The sequence below is a fragment of the Diachasma alloeum genome, unplaced genomic scaffold (assembly GCF_001412515.2).
Source record: "Diachasma alloeum isolate Michigan unplaced genomic scaffold, Dall2.0 Dall_scaffold_00269, whole genome shotgun sequence".
Taxonomy (NCBI): Eukaryota; Metazoa; Arthropoda; class Insecta; order Hymenoptera; family Braconidae; genus Diachasma; species Diachasma alloeum.
This window is the reverse complement of record NW_021680408.1, coordinates 352,631-367,869: the sequence shown is the minus strand read 5'-3', so window position 1 is coordinate 367,869 and position 15,239 is coordinate 352,631. Positions and strand designations below refer to the sequence as shown.

The 15,239-nt window shown below is 40.3% G+C and overlaps 3 protein-coding genes across 5 annotated transcripts; 2 read left to right on the top strand and 1 right to left on the bottom strand.

Annotated features, from left to right (window-relative positions):
* Positions 1-141: 141 nt before the first annotated feature.
* LOC107037689 (dynamin-1-like protein) lies at positions 142-3,860 on the top strand. The gene is made up of 4 exons (XM_015256352.1): positions 142-640; positions 801-2,655; positions 2,762-2,973; positions 3,461-3,860. The coding sequence occupies exons 1-4, from the start codon at positions 539-541 to the stop codon at positions 3,515-3,517; spliced, it is 2,226 nt and encodes a 741-aa protein (XP_015111838.1). The 5' UTR covers positions 142-538; the 3' UTR covers positions 3,518-3,860.
* Positions 3,861-4,915: 1,055 nt separating this feature from the next.
* On the bottom strand, positions 4,916-13,839 carry LOC107037687 (mediator of RNA polymerase II transcription subunit 25). 3 transcript variants are annotated; one of them, XM_015256349.2, is made up of 7 exons: positions 13,251-13,839; positions 9,260-10,645; positions 8,740-9,141; positions 7,077-7,475; positions 6,071-6,130; positions 5,873-5,995; positions 4,916-5,203 (listed from the first exon to the last, which is right to left on the bottom strand). In XM_015256349.2, the coding sequence occupies exons 1-7, from the start codon at positions 13,428-13,430 to the stop codon at positions 5,054-5,056; spliced, it is 2,700 nt and encodes an 899-aa protein (XP_015111835.1). In that variant the 5' UTR covers positions 13,431-13,839; the 3' UTR covers positions 4,916-5,053. The 3 variants fall into 3 exon arrangements, with proteins under 3 accessions (XP_015111835.1, XP_015111836.1, XP_015111837.1); XM_015256350.2 differs by having other exon boundaries at positions 7,077-7,463; XM_015256351.2 differs by having other exon boundaries at positions 7,077-7,376.
* Positions 13,707-14,862, top strand: LOC107037690 (6-pyruvoyl tetrahydrobiopterin synthase). The gene is made up of 3 exons (XM_015256353.2): positions 13,707-14,097; positions 14,353-14,432; positions 14,502-14,862. The coding sequence occupies exons 1-3, from the start codon at positions 14,036-14,038 to the stop codon at positions 14,780-14,782; spliced, it is 423 nt and encodes a 140-aa protein (XP_015111839.1). The 5' UTR covers positions 13,707-14,035; the 3' UTR covers positions 14,783-14,862.
* Positions 14,863-15,239: the final 377 nt, after the last annotated feature.

Genomic DNA, 15,239 nt, shown 5'->3' with positions numbered 1-15,239 from the left:
ACAGTGGTAGAACAATACGGCCCGATAATTTCCGAGGAGCACTCACTTGCTGGGTTCAGTATATGTTATGCACATGATTATCCTATGCATGTACCATCCTATAGGTTTACGGTCCACCGTCGAAGAGTCGCCAATTGCGAATAAACCGCGATGTTTTCGGACAATGGAAAAGACCGTTGGAGTAAGGTGGGTGACGATGGTGGATTATTTTGATTACCGGAAAACACCTCGACCCGACGCGGAAATAAGCCGTGGAAATTAATCGCCACTGGAGCACCTGGTCAGCCTACACAATCACCGTACACATTCATCAGTAAAATTGGAGTAACGAGTCAATTGTAACGACGAATTGATTGTCACTTGACCCGCGATCAAGTGCGCGCATACCCACATCTATACGTAGTATTACCTACATACGTATATAATCGTACATTCCTCTGACTGATAGAATCACAAATAGGGTGAAAAATCCAGTGTCGTTGCCCGTACTAACCCATTTCAACACTCGTAATACCTTCGATACCCACGAATTTTCACAATGGAGGCTCTCATACCAGTGATCAACAAACTCCAGGATGTTTTTAATACAATTGGAGCTGATGTTATTCAATTGCCGCAAATTGTCGTTCTCGGCACACAGGTTAAGTCATTTTCTTTGTTTTTCTTTATTCCTCAATGATTTCCCCTTCTTTGTCATCGAAAACTGCTTGCACAGTCGAATCAAGTGGACTTTGCGCCGCAAAATAACCCCATTAGTACTCAGTTACTGTAATTAATATTATTCCTACATGTTTATTCAGAGCTCCGGCAAATCATCGGTAATCGAGAGCCTCGTGGGTCGTTCTTTCTTGCCCCGGGGTACAGGTATCGTCACCAGACGTCCATTAGTGCTCCAACTCGTCTACACACCTAAAGACGATCGCGAGCATCGCACAGCTGAGGATGGAACCCTGGATGTTGACGAATGGGGGGTCTTTCTTCACGCTAAAAATCGTATATTCAAAAATTTCGATGATATTCGTAGGGAAATTGAAGCTGAGACTGATCGTATGGCTGGTGGTAACAAGGGCATCTGCCCTGAGCCCATTAATCTGAAAATTTACTCGTCAACAGTTGTTAATTTAACCCTAATCGATCTCCCTGGGATAACAAAAGTACCAGTGGGTGATCAGCCTGAGGATATAGAGGCACAAATTCGTACTTTGGTTTTGAAATATATTTGCAATCCAAACTCGATTATTCTAGCTGTTGTCACTGCCAATACAGATATGGCGACGAGTGAGAGTTTGAAGTTGAGTAAGGATGTTGATCCTGATGGCAGAAGAACACTGGCTGTCGTCACGAAGATGGATCTGATGGATGCTGGCACAGATGCCATTGACATTCTCTGTGGAAGGGTTATTCCAGTGAAACTGGGGATTATTGGCGTTGTTAATCGCTCTCAACAGGACATAATGAATAACAAAACTATTCAGGAGGCTCTGAAGGACGAGGCAGCATTTCTACAACGGAAATATCCGACTCTAGCCAGCAGAAATGGCACTCCATACCTCGCGAAGACCCTCAATCGTTTGTTAATGCATCACATAAGGGATTGCCTCCCTGAGCTCAAGACCAGGGTCAACGTCATGGTCTCACAGTACCAGATTCTCCTGAATTCTTACGGTGAAGATGTCTCGGACAAGAGTCAGACTCTCCTCCAGATAATAACGAAATTCGCGAGTTCTTATTGCTCGACTATCGAGGGAACTGCGAGGAATATCGAGACTACTGAGCTCTGCGGAGGTGCCAGGATCTGCTACATATTTCATGAGACATTTGGACGAGCATTGGACTCGATCCATCCCCTCGCAGGACTGACTAAAATGGATATTCTTACTGCGATTAGAAATGCCACAGGACCAAGACCTGCTTTATTTGTCCCTGAAGTGTCGTTCGAGCTTCTGGTTAAGAGACAGATTCGAAGGCTGGAGGAGCCCTCGTTGAGGTGTGTTGAGCTAGTCCACGAGGAGATGCAGGGGATTATTCAGCATTGCGGCACAGAGGTGCACCAGGAGATGCTGAGATTTCCAAAATTGTATGAGAGAATTGTCGATGTTGTCACGCATCTCCTTCGCAGACGACTGCCAACTACCAATTCAATGGTGGAGAATCTCGTGGCTATTGAGCTTGCATACATCAACACCAAGCATCCAGATTTTCACAAAGATGCGGCGTTGGTCTCTTCGTTACTTAAAAATACTAATGTCGATAATGCTAATCGTGGAAAGGGCCATGTGTCGAGTCACATGTCTGTCGGCTCGGCTAATGGAGTTGTTGTGGCTAATCATGAGTCTCATGGGAAGAATGTCAATGCCAAAGACGATTTCACAGTATTCAATGATCAGGGTAAGGAGCAGAATCAGAATCACTGGTTGTTGAGCAATTTGTTGCCGCAGGGGAAGTCTGACTCGGCGAGCACAGCTGAGAGCTCACCTGTGAGGAATCGAGAGGGGGCGACTTCTCCTTATCCCAATAATTTTGGGAGTAATGCTGTTGGTCTTGAGCAGTTGACCACACCGACACAGCAGAAACCGGTTAATTTGTTGTCCGAAGTGCCCATGCAGACTAGCAGGAAACTCAGTGATCGAGAACAGCGGGATTGTGATGTCATTGGTAATTATGAAAAAACTGACAACTCCCTTAGACTTTATTTTCTATGACCGAAAATTCACTATTCATTATCAACGGAAAATAAAAATGTTTCTTTTTGTCTTTACAGAGAGGCTCATCAAATCGTACTTCTATATCGTTCGCAAATCAATACAAGACAGTGTACCAAAAGCTGTGATGCATTTCCTCGTGAATTACGTGAAAGATAATTTGCAGAGTGAACTTGTTACGCACTTGTACAAATCTGATCAAGCAGAAGCACTGTTAAATGAAAGTGAGCACATTGCAGTGAGGCGCAAGGAGGCTGCGGATATGCTCAAGGCAAGTATTGGGGTAGGGTAAACAGGTCAATTTCTGGACGGTTTCAATTTCCATTGAATATTACGTAAATAATAAAATGAAAATTCTACCGATTACTTCACCTGTTAATAATAGAATAGAATGCTTTATTTCTTTGATGCTTCTATTGCGGTTTTACATCTGCACAAGCTATAGAAAAATTTCTCTAATAAATTATGTTTTTATATCAATAATTCATGATAACGAATGATAAATCAGTGTCGCAATGTAGTCTCTCAACACTCTCTTGCTTGCACAGAGAATCACATTTTTTTTAAACGAGTCAATCTATTTTTGCAGTAAAAATGTCAAAAAATCAGCTTTTGATCATTTTTAACAAACGATTTATTTGGCACAAGTAAGACTTGCTTGAGAACTATTGTTCTTCACTTAGTGTGTTATTGTTCATTATGTGGTTTTATGATCTAACTGGATTATGTCACTGATATGACGCATTTTTGAATTACAGGCACTCACACAGGCTGGTCACATTATAAGTGAAATAAGGGAGACACACATGTGGTAATAGAGAGATGTCAGTGTCGACGTGTGCTGCCACTTTGCTGCTAGTCATGGGCTAGGTATTATCATGAAACACACAAAATAATGACACTTTCTGCAAACTTTAAGTAAGACTTGAGATTAATAATAAATCAATTGAAAAGCAAAATGCAAATGCAAATTTATCTGTTTGCACTTATGTTGTTGAATTTGGCAGGTATTTTGTTTTTAGTGATCATGGATAAGATCAAGAACAAGAACAAGTATATATTTTCAAGTGTATTTGCTTCTTTTCTTCTGTTTTTACATTTTGTTTTATGATGAAAGAAAATTCAAATGATGAAGAATAAAAAAAAGTGAACACTACACTGGACTGGTGATACTTTGAGTTTAGAAAGTTTGAATGTATGTTGCTTGCTCCAACGTGAAAGAAAAATTAGTAAATTTTTCACATATTGCAATATTAAGTTGCCTTGATAGTGAGTGATTTCAGAGAGGAAATTAGCAGAACAAATTTTTACCAGGGATTCATTCAGCTGCCAGAAATGATATTTACCATTTTTTGTATGGAATAAATGTCTAAAAAATCCTCCAAGGAAAACTCATTTTTTCATAATGGACAAACATCCATCGTTCGGTGCAGAAGTCTTGAATTTTTTGCTGAGTCTGCACTAATAGGACTCTCGGAATGCGCTGAGAGGTTTTTTTTTCTATCGAAGTGGAACAGCTCAGAGCTGGAAATCTCAATCTCAATGTATATGACGAAAAAATGCGAGCTTGTGTGAAATATGTGGCACATTTCACCAACCATTGTTCTTAAAAATTCTCCAGAAATTTCTCGAAAAATTTTTTTTTTCGAAATTTTGTGACTAATCAAAATTTTCACGTTGGAACAGATGAGTGATTTTGAAAAAATTATAACTCGATAAATATCAATTTTAGTGAATAGGTGCAAGAGAACTTTTTTATTCAAAAATGGTGTAAGTTTTCGGGGGAAAAACTGGAGTTGAAAAAGTTCAATTTACAATAAAACATCCATGTGATCCATGTGTTTATTGATTAACATGTTTGTTAATCAATAAACAAATTTAAAAGTTAATAACAAATCATGAGGGCATGTTGCCAAAAATCGAAAAAATATATGTTATAGAGTATGTGTTTAATAATTGCTAGTACAATTGGCGTTCGCTAATCTCAAATTGTTCCCGAGATATTGAGTTTTTTATGAGGCAAAAAGTAACGGTCACATGCCTTCTGTCGGATGGGCTCGAACCCGTGCTTGTTATTATTGTATATGTAAAATAATGGAGCAGAAAAATTGAATGGACAACTTTGCGTACTTAATTTTCTACGAGATATTAATAATTCAAGGTTTATCTTTGCTTTTCAGAAAAAAAAATCACGGAAAAGTGCAGTTGTGAAATCAGAGAATGAAATGAATTCCTTTTTGTTTATTCTGTGGCAGTTATTGACATTTATATAATAGAAATATAAAATCTAATACAATATGTTCTCCACTGAATCAGAAAACAGTATTTCATCATTAATGAGAGAGAACCTCTCAAGGCATAAAATCGTAATTGGTAACATCGTCGAATTGCTGATTCTGTTGATTCGTCGGTGCCATTGGTCGCGTGCCCATCTGCCCTCGTGGGCCCACCATCTGCTGCGGCATTCCAAGAACCTGTTGCCTATATTGCTGGGGTTGTTGCTGTAAATAATAATAAATATAGCCTCATCATCTCCAATTTTCAAGTAACTTTTCAAGTGTGCATTAGAACATTTTTTGAATATTGATTTTATGCATCAGAGTGATAAATTTGTTTTTGAGCGCTCAAGTGTATATCATTGTAAAGTTCAATATTTATCAGAATTTTCCATGGTTTTTTCGGAGATTTTTTCGTTGAATGAACGAAATAAATATTTCCCCTAGATTTCCAGAATGAAAAGGTCCCTGAAATTCACAATTTTCCGAATCATTTGTTCAAATAATTTTCTTATGAAATATGAAAAAAATCTATGGGTTACAAAAACATCCAAATTTCATTATTTTTTTTCTTCAAACTGAGATCTGAAAAAGTGCAAAAATTCTTAATGATGCAGGGTACTCAGAATTTTCACTCGTGAATTTTCCAACGTTTTTTAATTATTTTGACTTTTCAGGAGAAACGCCTTAAAATCTAATCGCACATGGCAAACATTTAACATGAAATTTTTCACGAGTCTGGTATTTGGAACAAATTCGACAAATATGCAGAAGCGTTTCCGACACTTAATTATTTCAGATTTGCTCTTCATATACCTAATACAACACCTATATAAAATTTGAAAAAAATCTGGGTTGGTGGAGTGTTTCTGCATATTTACCACAAATTCTCACCTGCTGCAATAAATTTCGCAATCCAAGATTATTCGTCATAGCAGGTCGCATCATCCTCTGGGTATTGGCTTGTTGTCCAATGATTCCCGAATTTGCGCTCAATGCCTTTTGCGCCTGCTGGATCTGTCCAAATCAACGATAAATATATTGCACTCAAGTCCATATTACCCCAGGTCCCTTAATAAATGATGCACCTACCTCCATTTGCAATTTGTACTGCATTTCCTGTTGCTGCGCAGCCTCCAGATTTTGTTGGGTCTGGAAAACCGAAGAATACTTATGAATAAAAATGAAGAGGAAAGGCAGCTTCCATTCATATTTCAGTAGCGTAGTGGTAACACGGTGTAAGTTGATTTTGACTACACTGAGAGAAAAACAAACACGTTATCAAACAAGTCTTGTTTGGGCCAACAAAATCGCTAGTTGAAAATTGCCAAAAAAGAATTTGTTCGGTTCGAATTTGAAAGTCTCAAACATGAATAATTGCTCTGCTTTCGAGAGCAACGAAATATTTGGCTCAAGAGGCGGATAATTCACACCAGACGGTGCCTTTTCAGGATGAAAATATCTCATATAGAGGAAAATTTATCAACAAATATTTTATCCCTAAGTTACAAGATTGCTATCATATCACTATTATTGTTTCATTTAAGGGTTCATTTGTTGTCTGTGATTATTAGACAGCCGAAACAAAAAACTACTATCCCTTGTTCCGCATAAAACAAAGATTTTTCGGGAGCAAAATACGTATGGGAGTATCGAATAACGAAGGAGTAGTCCTAGAAATGACATTTCTTGCGTGTACAGAGAATGAAATTTTTTTCAACTACTAAATCTATTTTTGCGACAAAAATTTTTCATTCCGGCGCACTCTCTTCATGTTTGGCTCAAAAAATCCTTTTTTGATCATTTTCAAAAAACTATTTTCTTGGCACAAGTAAGACTTGTTTGAGAGCTTTGTCGTTTTTCTCTCAGTGTATTCGTCAGTTTTCAAAGAATATCTCGTAATCTAAGGCAGATAGCTAAATTTTTGTTACGACCTTTCCGGCAGAGCCAATTAAGAGCTGCAAAAAAGATGTGGACGAGAATTTCGCTATCTCCCTTAGATTCGGAGATATTCCTCGAAAACTCAGCTGAGAGATGAGTCGACTTGAATCGTCTTACCACTTCGCTACTGATTTACATTTCATTCGTGTAAACATACGTCTAGCTGCGTCTGGTAGTGAGCCTCCTGCTGTTGTGCAGCTTCAAGTGTCTGTCTCAATTGATGAATCTTCATGAGATTCTGCTGTCTAGCCATGTCCATGCCATCGAAATTCGGCCGCTGCTGCACCATCATCCCCTGGACTCCACCGCTCGGCTGCTGTTGCTGCTGCTGCATTCCCCCCGACTGTATATGGATTATCTGGTTTTGAGGGGTTGAATTAGCCAATCCCTGCTGGGGATTATTCGTGGGCACAACGTTCTGCGTGATTTGTCCACCTCCCATGGCTATTGTATTAGTCTGCGACATTAGAATACCTCCTTGAGATATCGGTGATGTTCCGGGAAGTGTGCCAGGTACGTTGTTACCTGGTGGCCCAGCGCCTCCCTGTGAATATATCTATTTTTCTCGTGGGTTTTCACAGTATCTACCATCTCCATGCTTATTTATCATCTCATCCCTTTTGTTATGACGAATAGTGGATAAAATGGTAGGTGAAAAAATTATACTGCCGTGAAAATAAATATTGGTTGCTCAGAAGAATCGATATTTTCTTCGGTTCGGAGATTCAACACTCGAATACGAGAAATTTATTTTTTAATAGAATAAGTGTGACGAGGGCATTACAATCGTGGAGATTAGGACGAAATATTTTTTGGGAAACTTCACTTTAAGGGGAGAATGCGATTTCTCATACATTGAAGATCTATTATATATGTCTAAAAATGAAAAATTAGTTTTTTATTGTTCTCTTGCCCCGCAGACGCTTAAAATGATAAAAATAGTCCAGGGCCTCCAATTTTTGAGCTACAAAGGTCTTTTTTTTTATTTTTGAAAAAATGGGTACAGTAACAATTACGAATTAGCTTTTTGGAATTCAACAACTAATTTCGTTATTTTTTTTAATGAAAAATTGTACCGTTTATGTAAAATGGCCCGATAAATGTTTCTGAAAGAATCGAGAATATATTTTAAATATTCTAAAGATAATTTTTCTGCCTATTTTACATGAATGGCGCAAACTTTTATTTTAAACAAGACGAAATTAGCTGTGTGGGAGTCGAGTTTCAAAAAACTCATACGTAATTATTATTGTATATATTTTTTCAAAAATTTTGAAAAAAAGGATATCTTTGTAGCTCAAAAACTGGAGGCCCTGGACTATTTTCAATATTTTAAGCGTGTGCGGGCCAAACGAACAATAAACAATAAATTTTTCAAATATATTTTTTAATATATATATTTTTTTAATACATATTTCTCGAGTGAAATATGGACAACACATTATTCACGTCCATTTTCCAAACATCAAACTCATTGTTCTTCCTGAAATTTCGTTCCTCATCTTTTTCCTCGACATTTTTTCCCCAACTTTTTCCCTTTCTAATTTTCTGATTCAATTTGTATATTTTGACGTACATTTGGTCAAAACAGTTGTTGATTGTAATGATTAGTGGGGATTATCCTTCTTTTGTAAGCCTCGACCGAATTACGATTTTTTTTCATTCACTTTACTGTTTGTAGGGATTATTATTTGCTCAGGTATCAATGGGAAAACGAGGAGACAGTACGTTTTAGGAAAATCTTTCGGGGAACCATATCTTCTACCCGATATGAAATACTGAAATGACGAAATGATGAATGAATGCAACAAGAGACTCACCTGATTCTGCCTCAAAAGAGCTTGATTATTCTTCTGATGCTGAATGACCTTCCGCAGACGCTCGACGAAGCCAGACTGATCATTCGGAATGAACCCCAAATAAGCCCTCTTCTCCGCGGTATAGAGCAGAATGAGAACCTTGATATCACAATTGGGAAGACTCGGGGACGAAGGGAAGTGCACACATCCAGCGAATCCAGCGCTCATGACCTTCGTCAAGGAGTCCAGGGCCTCGCAGGGAGTCGGGTGGAACAGAACAGACTTGGAGTTCTTCAGATACGCCCCACCAATATTCCCAATCAACAATTTCGGCACGAGTTGCAGAAGAACCTTCGGAGGCCAAGAGTCCGCCTTCAACTCGGGCTCTCCATCCTTCGTATTCGCAGACACATGACAAGGAACCTGTGGTATTTGATTTTTAATCAGAAGAAAAATACAGCGAAACAAACTCGGAAAATTCACGTAAAATAATGAATTTCTTCATTAACAAAACGTCCTCCATAAAAAAATTGTACTAAACCTGTCGAGTCTGCTTCTGCGGATCCGTAGGATTCCTCGCCTTCTCCGACCACTCCAGGATCCCGTGCCAAATGGTGGGTCTCTCCCTCCCAGGTGGTCCAATCTGCGAGACCTGCTGAATCCCCCCAACATTCTGGCCCTGATGACTCATCTGTTGAGCAGAGGAAACAGCCGGTGGAAGATTGCCAGCCACACTTTGCTGTCCCTGACTGGAGATAGTCTGACTCATGACACTGGAGGAAACGGCCTGATTTTGTCCAGGCGGAGGTTGATTCATCGTCTGCATCCCCTGGTTCTGCTCCTGCCCCTGCGCCCCCTGCGGCGGCGTCTGCTGGGCTTGTCCCTGAGCCTGGCCCTGTCCCTGCGAGGGATTTCCCCCAGCAATGGGCGACTGATTGGCCTGATTGCTCCCCTGCCCCTGCTGATTGCTCATAACAGCCCCATTGGCATCCATCCTCTGGTTGAACTGAATATTCAGGCCTAGGGAGGACGGTGGCTGGGTCAGCTGTGCAATGAGGGCACTTCCCTGATTGTTATTTTGAACAGCTCCACCACCTGGTGGGATGAACTGGCCCTTCCACCTGGGCTGTGCAGCTCGTGCTGCGTGGTAATTGGGAGGTCCAGGCAATTGTGGATTGAATACAGGGCGTCCAGGATTAATTGGGCCGATTGGAGGTGCCACAGATTGATGGGAATTGAGGGTTGCTGGTGCCTGACTCCTGAACGCCGGGTTCAACGGTGTCTGGGACTGAGTTGTTTGCGACAGGGCCTGGCCTGATTGATTGGTGTTGGGACTGTCGTGACTTTGCAGTGGACTCAAGGGGATCTGGGCAGCGCTGGCACCTGTCTGGTGGACAGGTCCACCAATTGGTGGACTGACTGGACGTTCTTTCAGGTTGTAATTACGAAGGAGCACAAGGTGGCGGGGGTCTTTAGCGTAGTTTTTGGTCTGGGAGGTCTGGAGGTCACCCCCAGCTTTCTCGAAGAGCTTGAAGAGGGCTGGGATCTTTCGCGGGGACAGGATCGAGAGGATTATGTCACGCTCTTGGAAGACTGCAGCTAAATTCTCAACTGTGTGCCCTGCGAATTTGTGGGACTCTTGGACGACGGTTTGGTAAGGGGGGGAATTGCAGACTAGGATGCAGTGTTTCTGGGAGTTTGTGGTGGGCTCTCGTTTTATCTGGAGGTCCTCGAAGCAGAGGAGGGCGGTGGCCAGGCCCTCCCCGATGTTGGCGTGGGACTCACCCTTGCCACCGACCATCTCTAGGCGCTCGAGGGAGGAGAGGAGCTTGTGGGGGTTCGAAAAGGGGCCGCGGGTTGTCGTTGTGGGGGAGGGGAGACAGTCTGCTGCGTGGTAGACCACTATGCCGTAGAGGGTCGTACTGTTCTGTGGAGGAGAAGGTGGGGGGAATTATTCTAAATGGAGTTATGGATGAATTGCAACTGGAACTGTATTGACACAGCAATAAAATAGCAACGAGAACATCATGCTTCATCTTGTCTGGCATGACTGCGATTCCTTTGGCGCCACGATTTAACTTGTCTTCTGTAGCATTTTTCCTCAGGATTACGGGAGAAATAATGAGAAAATTCCGTCTCCATTATGGAGCTGAAACTAGCAGAATATTCGACGGCGGAAAATTCAATTTAGGGGATAATTATGTGTAGGAGAGTCAAATAATTATATCTACAAATGTCTTTCAAGTGCAAAAGAGTTTGCATGTACATTACTTAAAAACATTTACACCCCTAGATTTGCCTAGGACAAATCTTCTGCTGTCGAATCTTTCGCTAGTTTCAGTTTTATATCTCCATTATTTCTTTTGAATTATGGAAATTCTTACGGACAACCGGGTTTAGATTGGAGTGAGAGGGAGAGAAAATCTACCTGTCAGCTCTTACCTGACCGTCACTGGTCACGAACTGGTCGTCTCGATGATGATGAGGTTAACGATGTTATAATTACCTTCTTTTGTGAAATCTAGGGTGGGACCGTGATGTTCGGGATTAAGTATTAAAATACAACAACGATATTCCGCGTAAAGGAAAACACTGACCAAATTATACCGATTGCACTATTTATTTCGTAATTGGAGTAATTTCACGAAAACCCAGGGTAAAAACCGTCGGAGGGAAAACAGGAAAAGAGAGAAATAAATGAGTTGGATAATTGTGGACATAGACACTTACAGTTGGTGGAAGGGTTGGACAGGGATTGCTCAGTTAACGCTCAGCGGGGGTTCAGTTGAATCGTGTGACTCAGCTTGGCTCTGCGTGATGACCTTCGGTGGGTGGCGAGTGGGCGCTCGATAATCGAATCACTCAACAGGGCCGGAGAGGGCCTAGGAGTTGGTCGTCCTCGCTGAATGGTGGTGGGATAGCGGATGCTATCGACTCTGGCCTCAGAGATTCTTGCAGTTGACTCGTTCAGTTGAAGTTAATTGGGGAGCACTACTTTGTACTGGGTGGTTTTAAGACACTGATGATAATTAGGACCTCCTGGTTCTGAGTTCTCGGCTTCGAACTAACTCTCCCTGGCTCCTGCAGCCATTTTTATAGTAAAAACCTGAGGTTTTGGGCTGTCTTATGAGTCCTGCCTCCTGTCTTAATTAGGCCTGCGCATCCAACCAAAAGCTTCTTAATTGTCCGATTTGACTAGACAATTCGATGATTGGTCACAACTCCGCCCCAATTTCCACTTCTATGTCACCGGTAGCCCTTTTGGGTGGGTTTTCGGCTTTTCCACGTTTCCATGGGAATAGTTACCACAACACTAGCCTGGCTATTAATTTAAGTGCAAAAGCCCATTATGGTCAAACTTCTGTTGATGGTTATCTTATCTTTATGGCCTAGCCGCAAGTTATCCACAGGATCAGATGTCAGGTTTTTCCAAGCAGTTGGATAGGCGCGTGCCACCTTGGCTGTTCCTCCTGGTTTTTTACCTGGCGACAGTTGTCTATAGTCTTCGTATCAATCCTAAAGTGCTCCAACTCATTAGTATGAATCACCCTTTTTACTCTCTATTAGGCCACTTATTGTGATGCTCTTGATAACCGGAGTTTCATTAACTCTTCACATTTGTCATATCACATTGTGACATTAACGATACTGCAGCGATAAATAATTCGAGGTAACATATGGGAATATTCTTCGGTTGAAAGAATATAAAGAAAAACAAAATTGAAACAGTTGCGTACGTCGTATGACCCACGTACAGGGTACGTAACAGCGTTCCACATCTTGTGGCGTCACTGGATATTGCTGGATAGGATTTTGGAGTAGGTATGAGGGGAAGCAGGATAATTCTCAATATCAGTTGACAAGACAAATTTACTGAAAAAATTCGAAAGCCCAGACTGAGATTTGAACCCGGGACCTTCCGATTATGTATCAGGTGCTCTCCCAACTTGAGGTAAGGTCACAAGGGTCACATAAAAAAAAGGAGCCGCTAGGGTCACGAGGGTCACAAGGACACTGCCTTGATTGAATGCGTTTTTGACTGAAAATTCTTTTGTCGCAGATTTTGTTGACTGAATTTTTGCAATTGTTGTTGCAATTTTTTCAGAAAAAAAATTCAATTAAAAAAATCTCCAACAAAAAAATTTCCATTAAAATTGAGTTTTGTTGTTTTGATGTTGGAAATATAATCATTGAATTCAAATGTGGGAATGTGAGGCTTTATGAAAATACGAAGTATACGAATACGAAATTTCGAACACGAAAATACGATAAGTATACGAAGCTTTATGAAAATGTTCGTATCTTGAAAAATAATGATTGAAATGCTTATATCCCAAAAACTAATTGAGAGGGAATTTTTTCTTTACTTTTCTAGTATTCCTGAGGACAAATGGTAAATCACAAAGGAATCGTAATCTTCCCTCCAGTCTCCATGGATCTCAGTACAAGATGCCTCACCCCACTTCTCTGGAGGTATCCACAGAGATTAAAATGTAGAAACAACAAACGATGCATTAAAATTTCACATTTACCTCCGAAACATATTCCCGATCCTCGATAGTCCCCTGGCTGAAGTACTCCACCGTTGGAATCAAGTAATTCGTCTTCAGGTCATTCAAATAAGCTCCATTCACAGCTGTTCCCTCGATCACGAAGATCACGTCGACCTGGGGGCCGTGTTCACTCGGCACGGGCACCATAGCTTTTATCATCAAACAACTAGCAATAATCACTTGCCACCACTTCACCACTAGTAACCCTCAGGGGCACATCAACTCCACTATTCACAATTCATCCAGATGCACTACATCATTCAGAACATGTTGATCCACAGCTCATATTCATCATTCCCTTTTATTCCAACTGAATTGACTCGTCAAATTGTCTACAACATAGCACAAAATGCTGTTGAGTGTTGAAATGCTGACACCAGCTGACACTACGCCAAGAAAATGGTCAAGGGGTGGGGGAAATGGAAATTGTGTGCAGTCGTTGAAAAGGCGGCTTGCTGTCCACAATTCAAAAATGGGGATTACATGTCAATTAACACACGAGTTTTTTACAAGTTTTTTAAGTTTTTTTCAAGTTTTTTACAACCACAAGAGAACGTTTTGTTGCTGCGCATGCGCAATGGAGGGCTTTGAAAATCACGTGGACGCAACGCATGACATGCGCTGGAGGAAAGTAAAACAGATAATCGAGAGGATGGTGTAACTCAATCTGTCACTGTCAATAAAAAAATGCTCTTGAGGCAGTTGTGAAAGCTTTGAGGTTCGGGTTGACATTATTTAATGAGACATTCCGTTATTTATTGATCATGGGACCACTCGCGTATCTTACTCGGAGGGAAACTATTTCCGCGTGTCACAGACTTCACAGGTAATTTGAATAACAGGTGGGGTAAAATGGGCTTAGTGGAACTATGAATCTGTTGACTCAGTTATACGATTTGAATGAATCTAGTCTTATTTATAATAAAGAAAAAACCTTGGAAATGAAGAAACAATTATTCTTGAACATATACAATAATAATAATTATTTATTAAAATTTAAAAACTCTCTATTTCAACTTTTTTTAAAACTGAGAATTGAAATATCTTTTAGAACAAAAATTAGGAATGATAATTTTTGCAGCCCTCATCTGACTGATGAAGAGAATCAAAAAGTCTATGGAAAGTGCAATAATTACTGGGGACATGGGCATAATTACACTGGTAAATAAATTCGATTGAAAAATTGTAAGTGTTAGTTTCAGTTTTGTGGGTAAATTTTTTATTCTCCAGTTGAGGTGACAGTGAGAGGTCCAGTGGATTCCAATACTGGAATGGTCATGAACATTGCCGACCTCAAGGTCTACATGCAGAAGGTTTTGATGGACCAGTTGGACCACAAAAACATCGACAAAGATGTTCCTTACTTTGCGAATATCGTTTCAACCACTGAAAATGTTGCTATTTACGTGTTCCACGAGTTAAGGAAGATCATGCCTGATCCTTCGTTGCTTTACGAAGTTAAAATCTATGAAACTGATAAGAATATTGTTATTTACAGGGGGGAAGAATAAAGAAACAAATGTTTCCTACGAATTTTTGTCATCATTTGTTTTTTATTTATGTAATAATTAATAAATGAAAAATTATACAATGTGTTGATATGTCTGCGCGCAGAAAGAACATCTAGAAATTTTCGAATACGTCAACTAACATATTCAGATCTTTAACATAATTCCTCTTCATTCAATGTTGTAAATCGGTGATCAGCCTCATTAGCCTAGTGAAAGATGGAGGGCTGGGGCTGCTGGACTGACCAGTATAAGGCGGAAGTTACAAAAAATCGTACGATTTAGGTGACTCTGGGCAAGAAATTGATCGGCCGCAATATTCTAAATTCTAAATGTTGTAAATCCTATTCTAACAAAAATATCTTTCTTCTTATTTTTTATTTTCCTATTTTTTTCCTGTTCTAAAAAGAACATACACTTAAAATCAATAACTATCGATATCTCGCAAGTCTGTCACGCT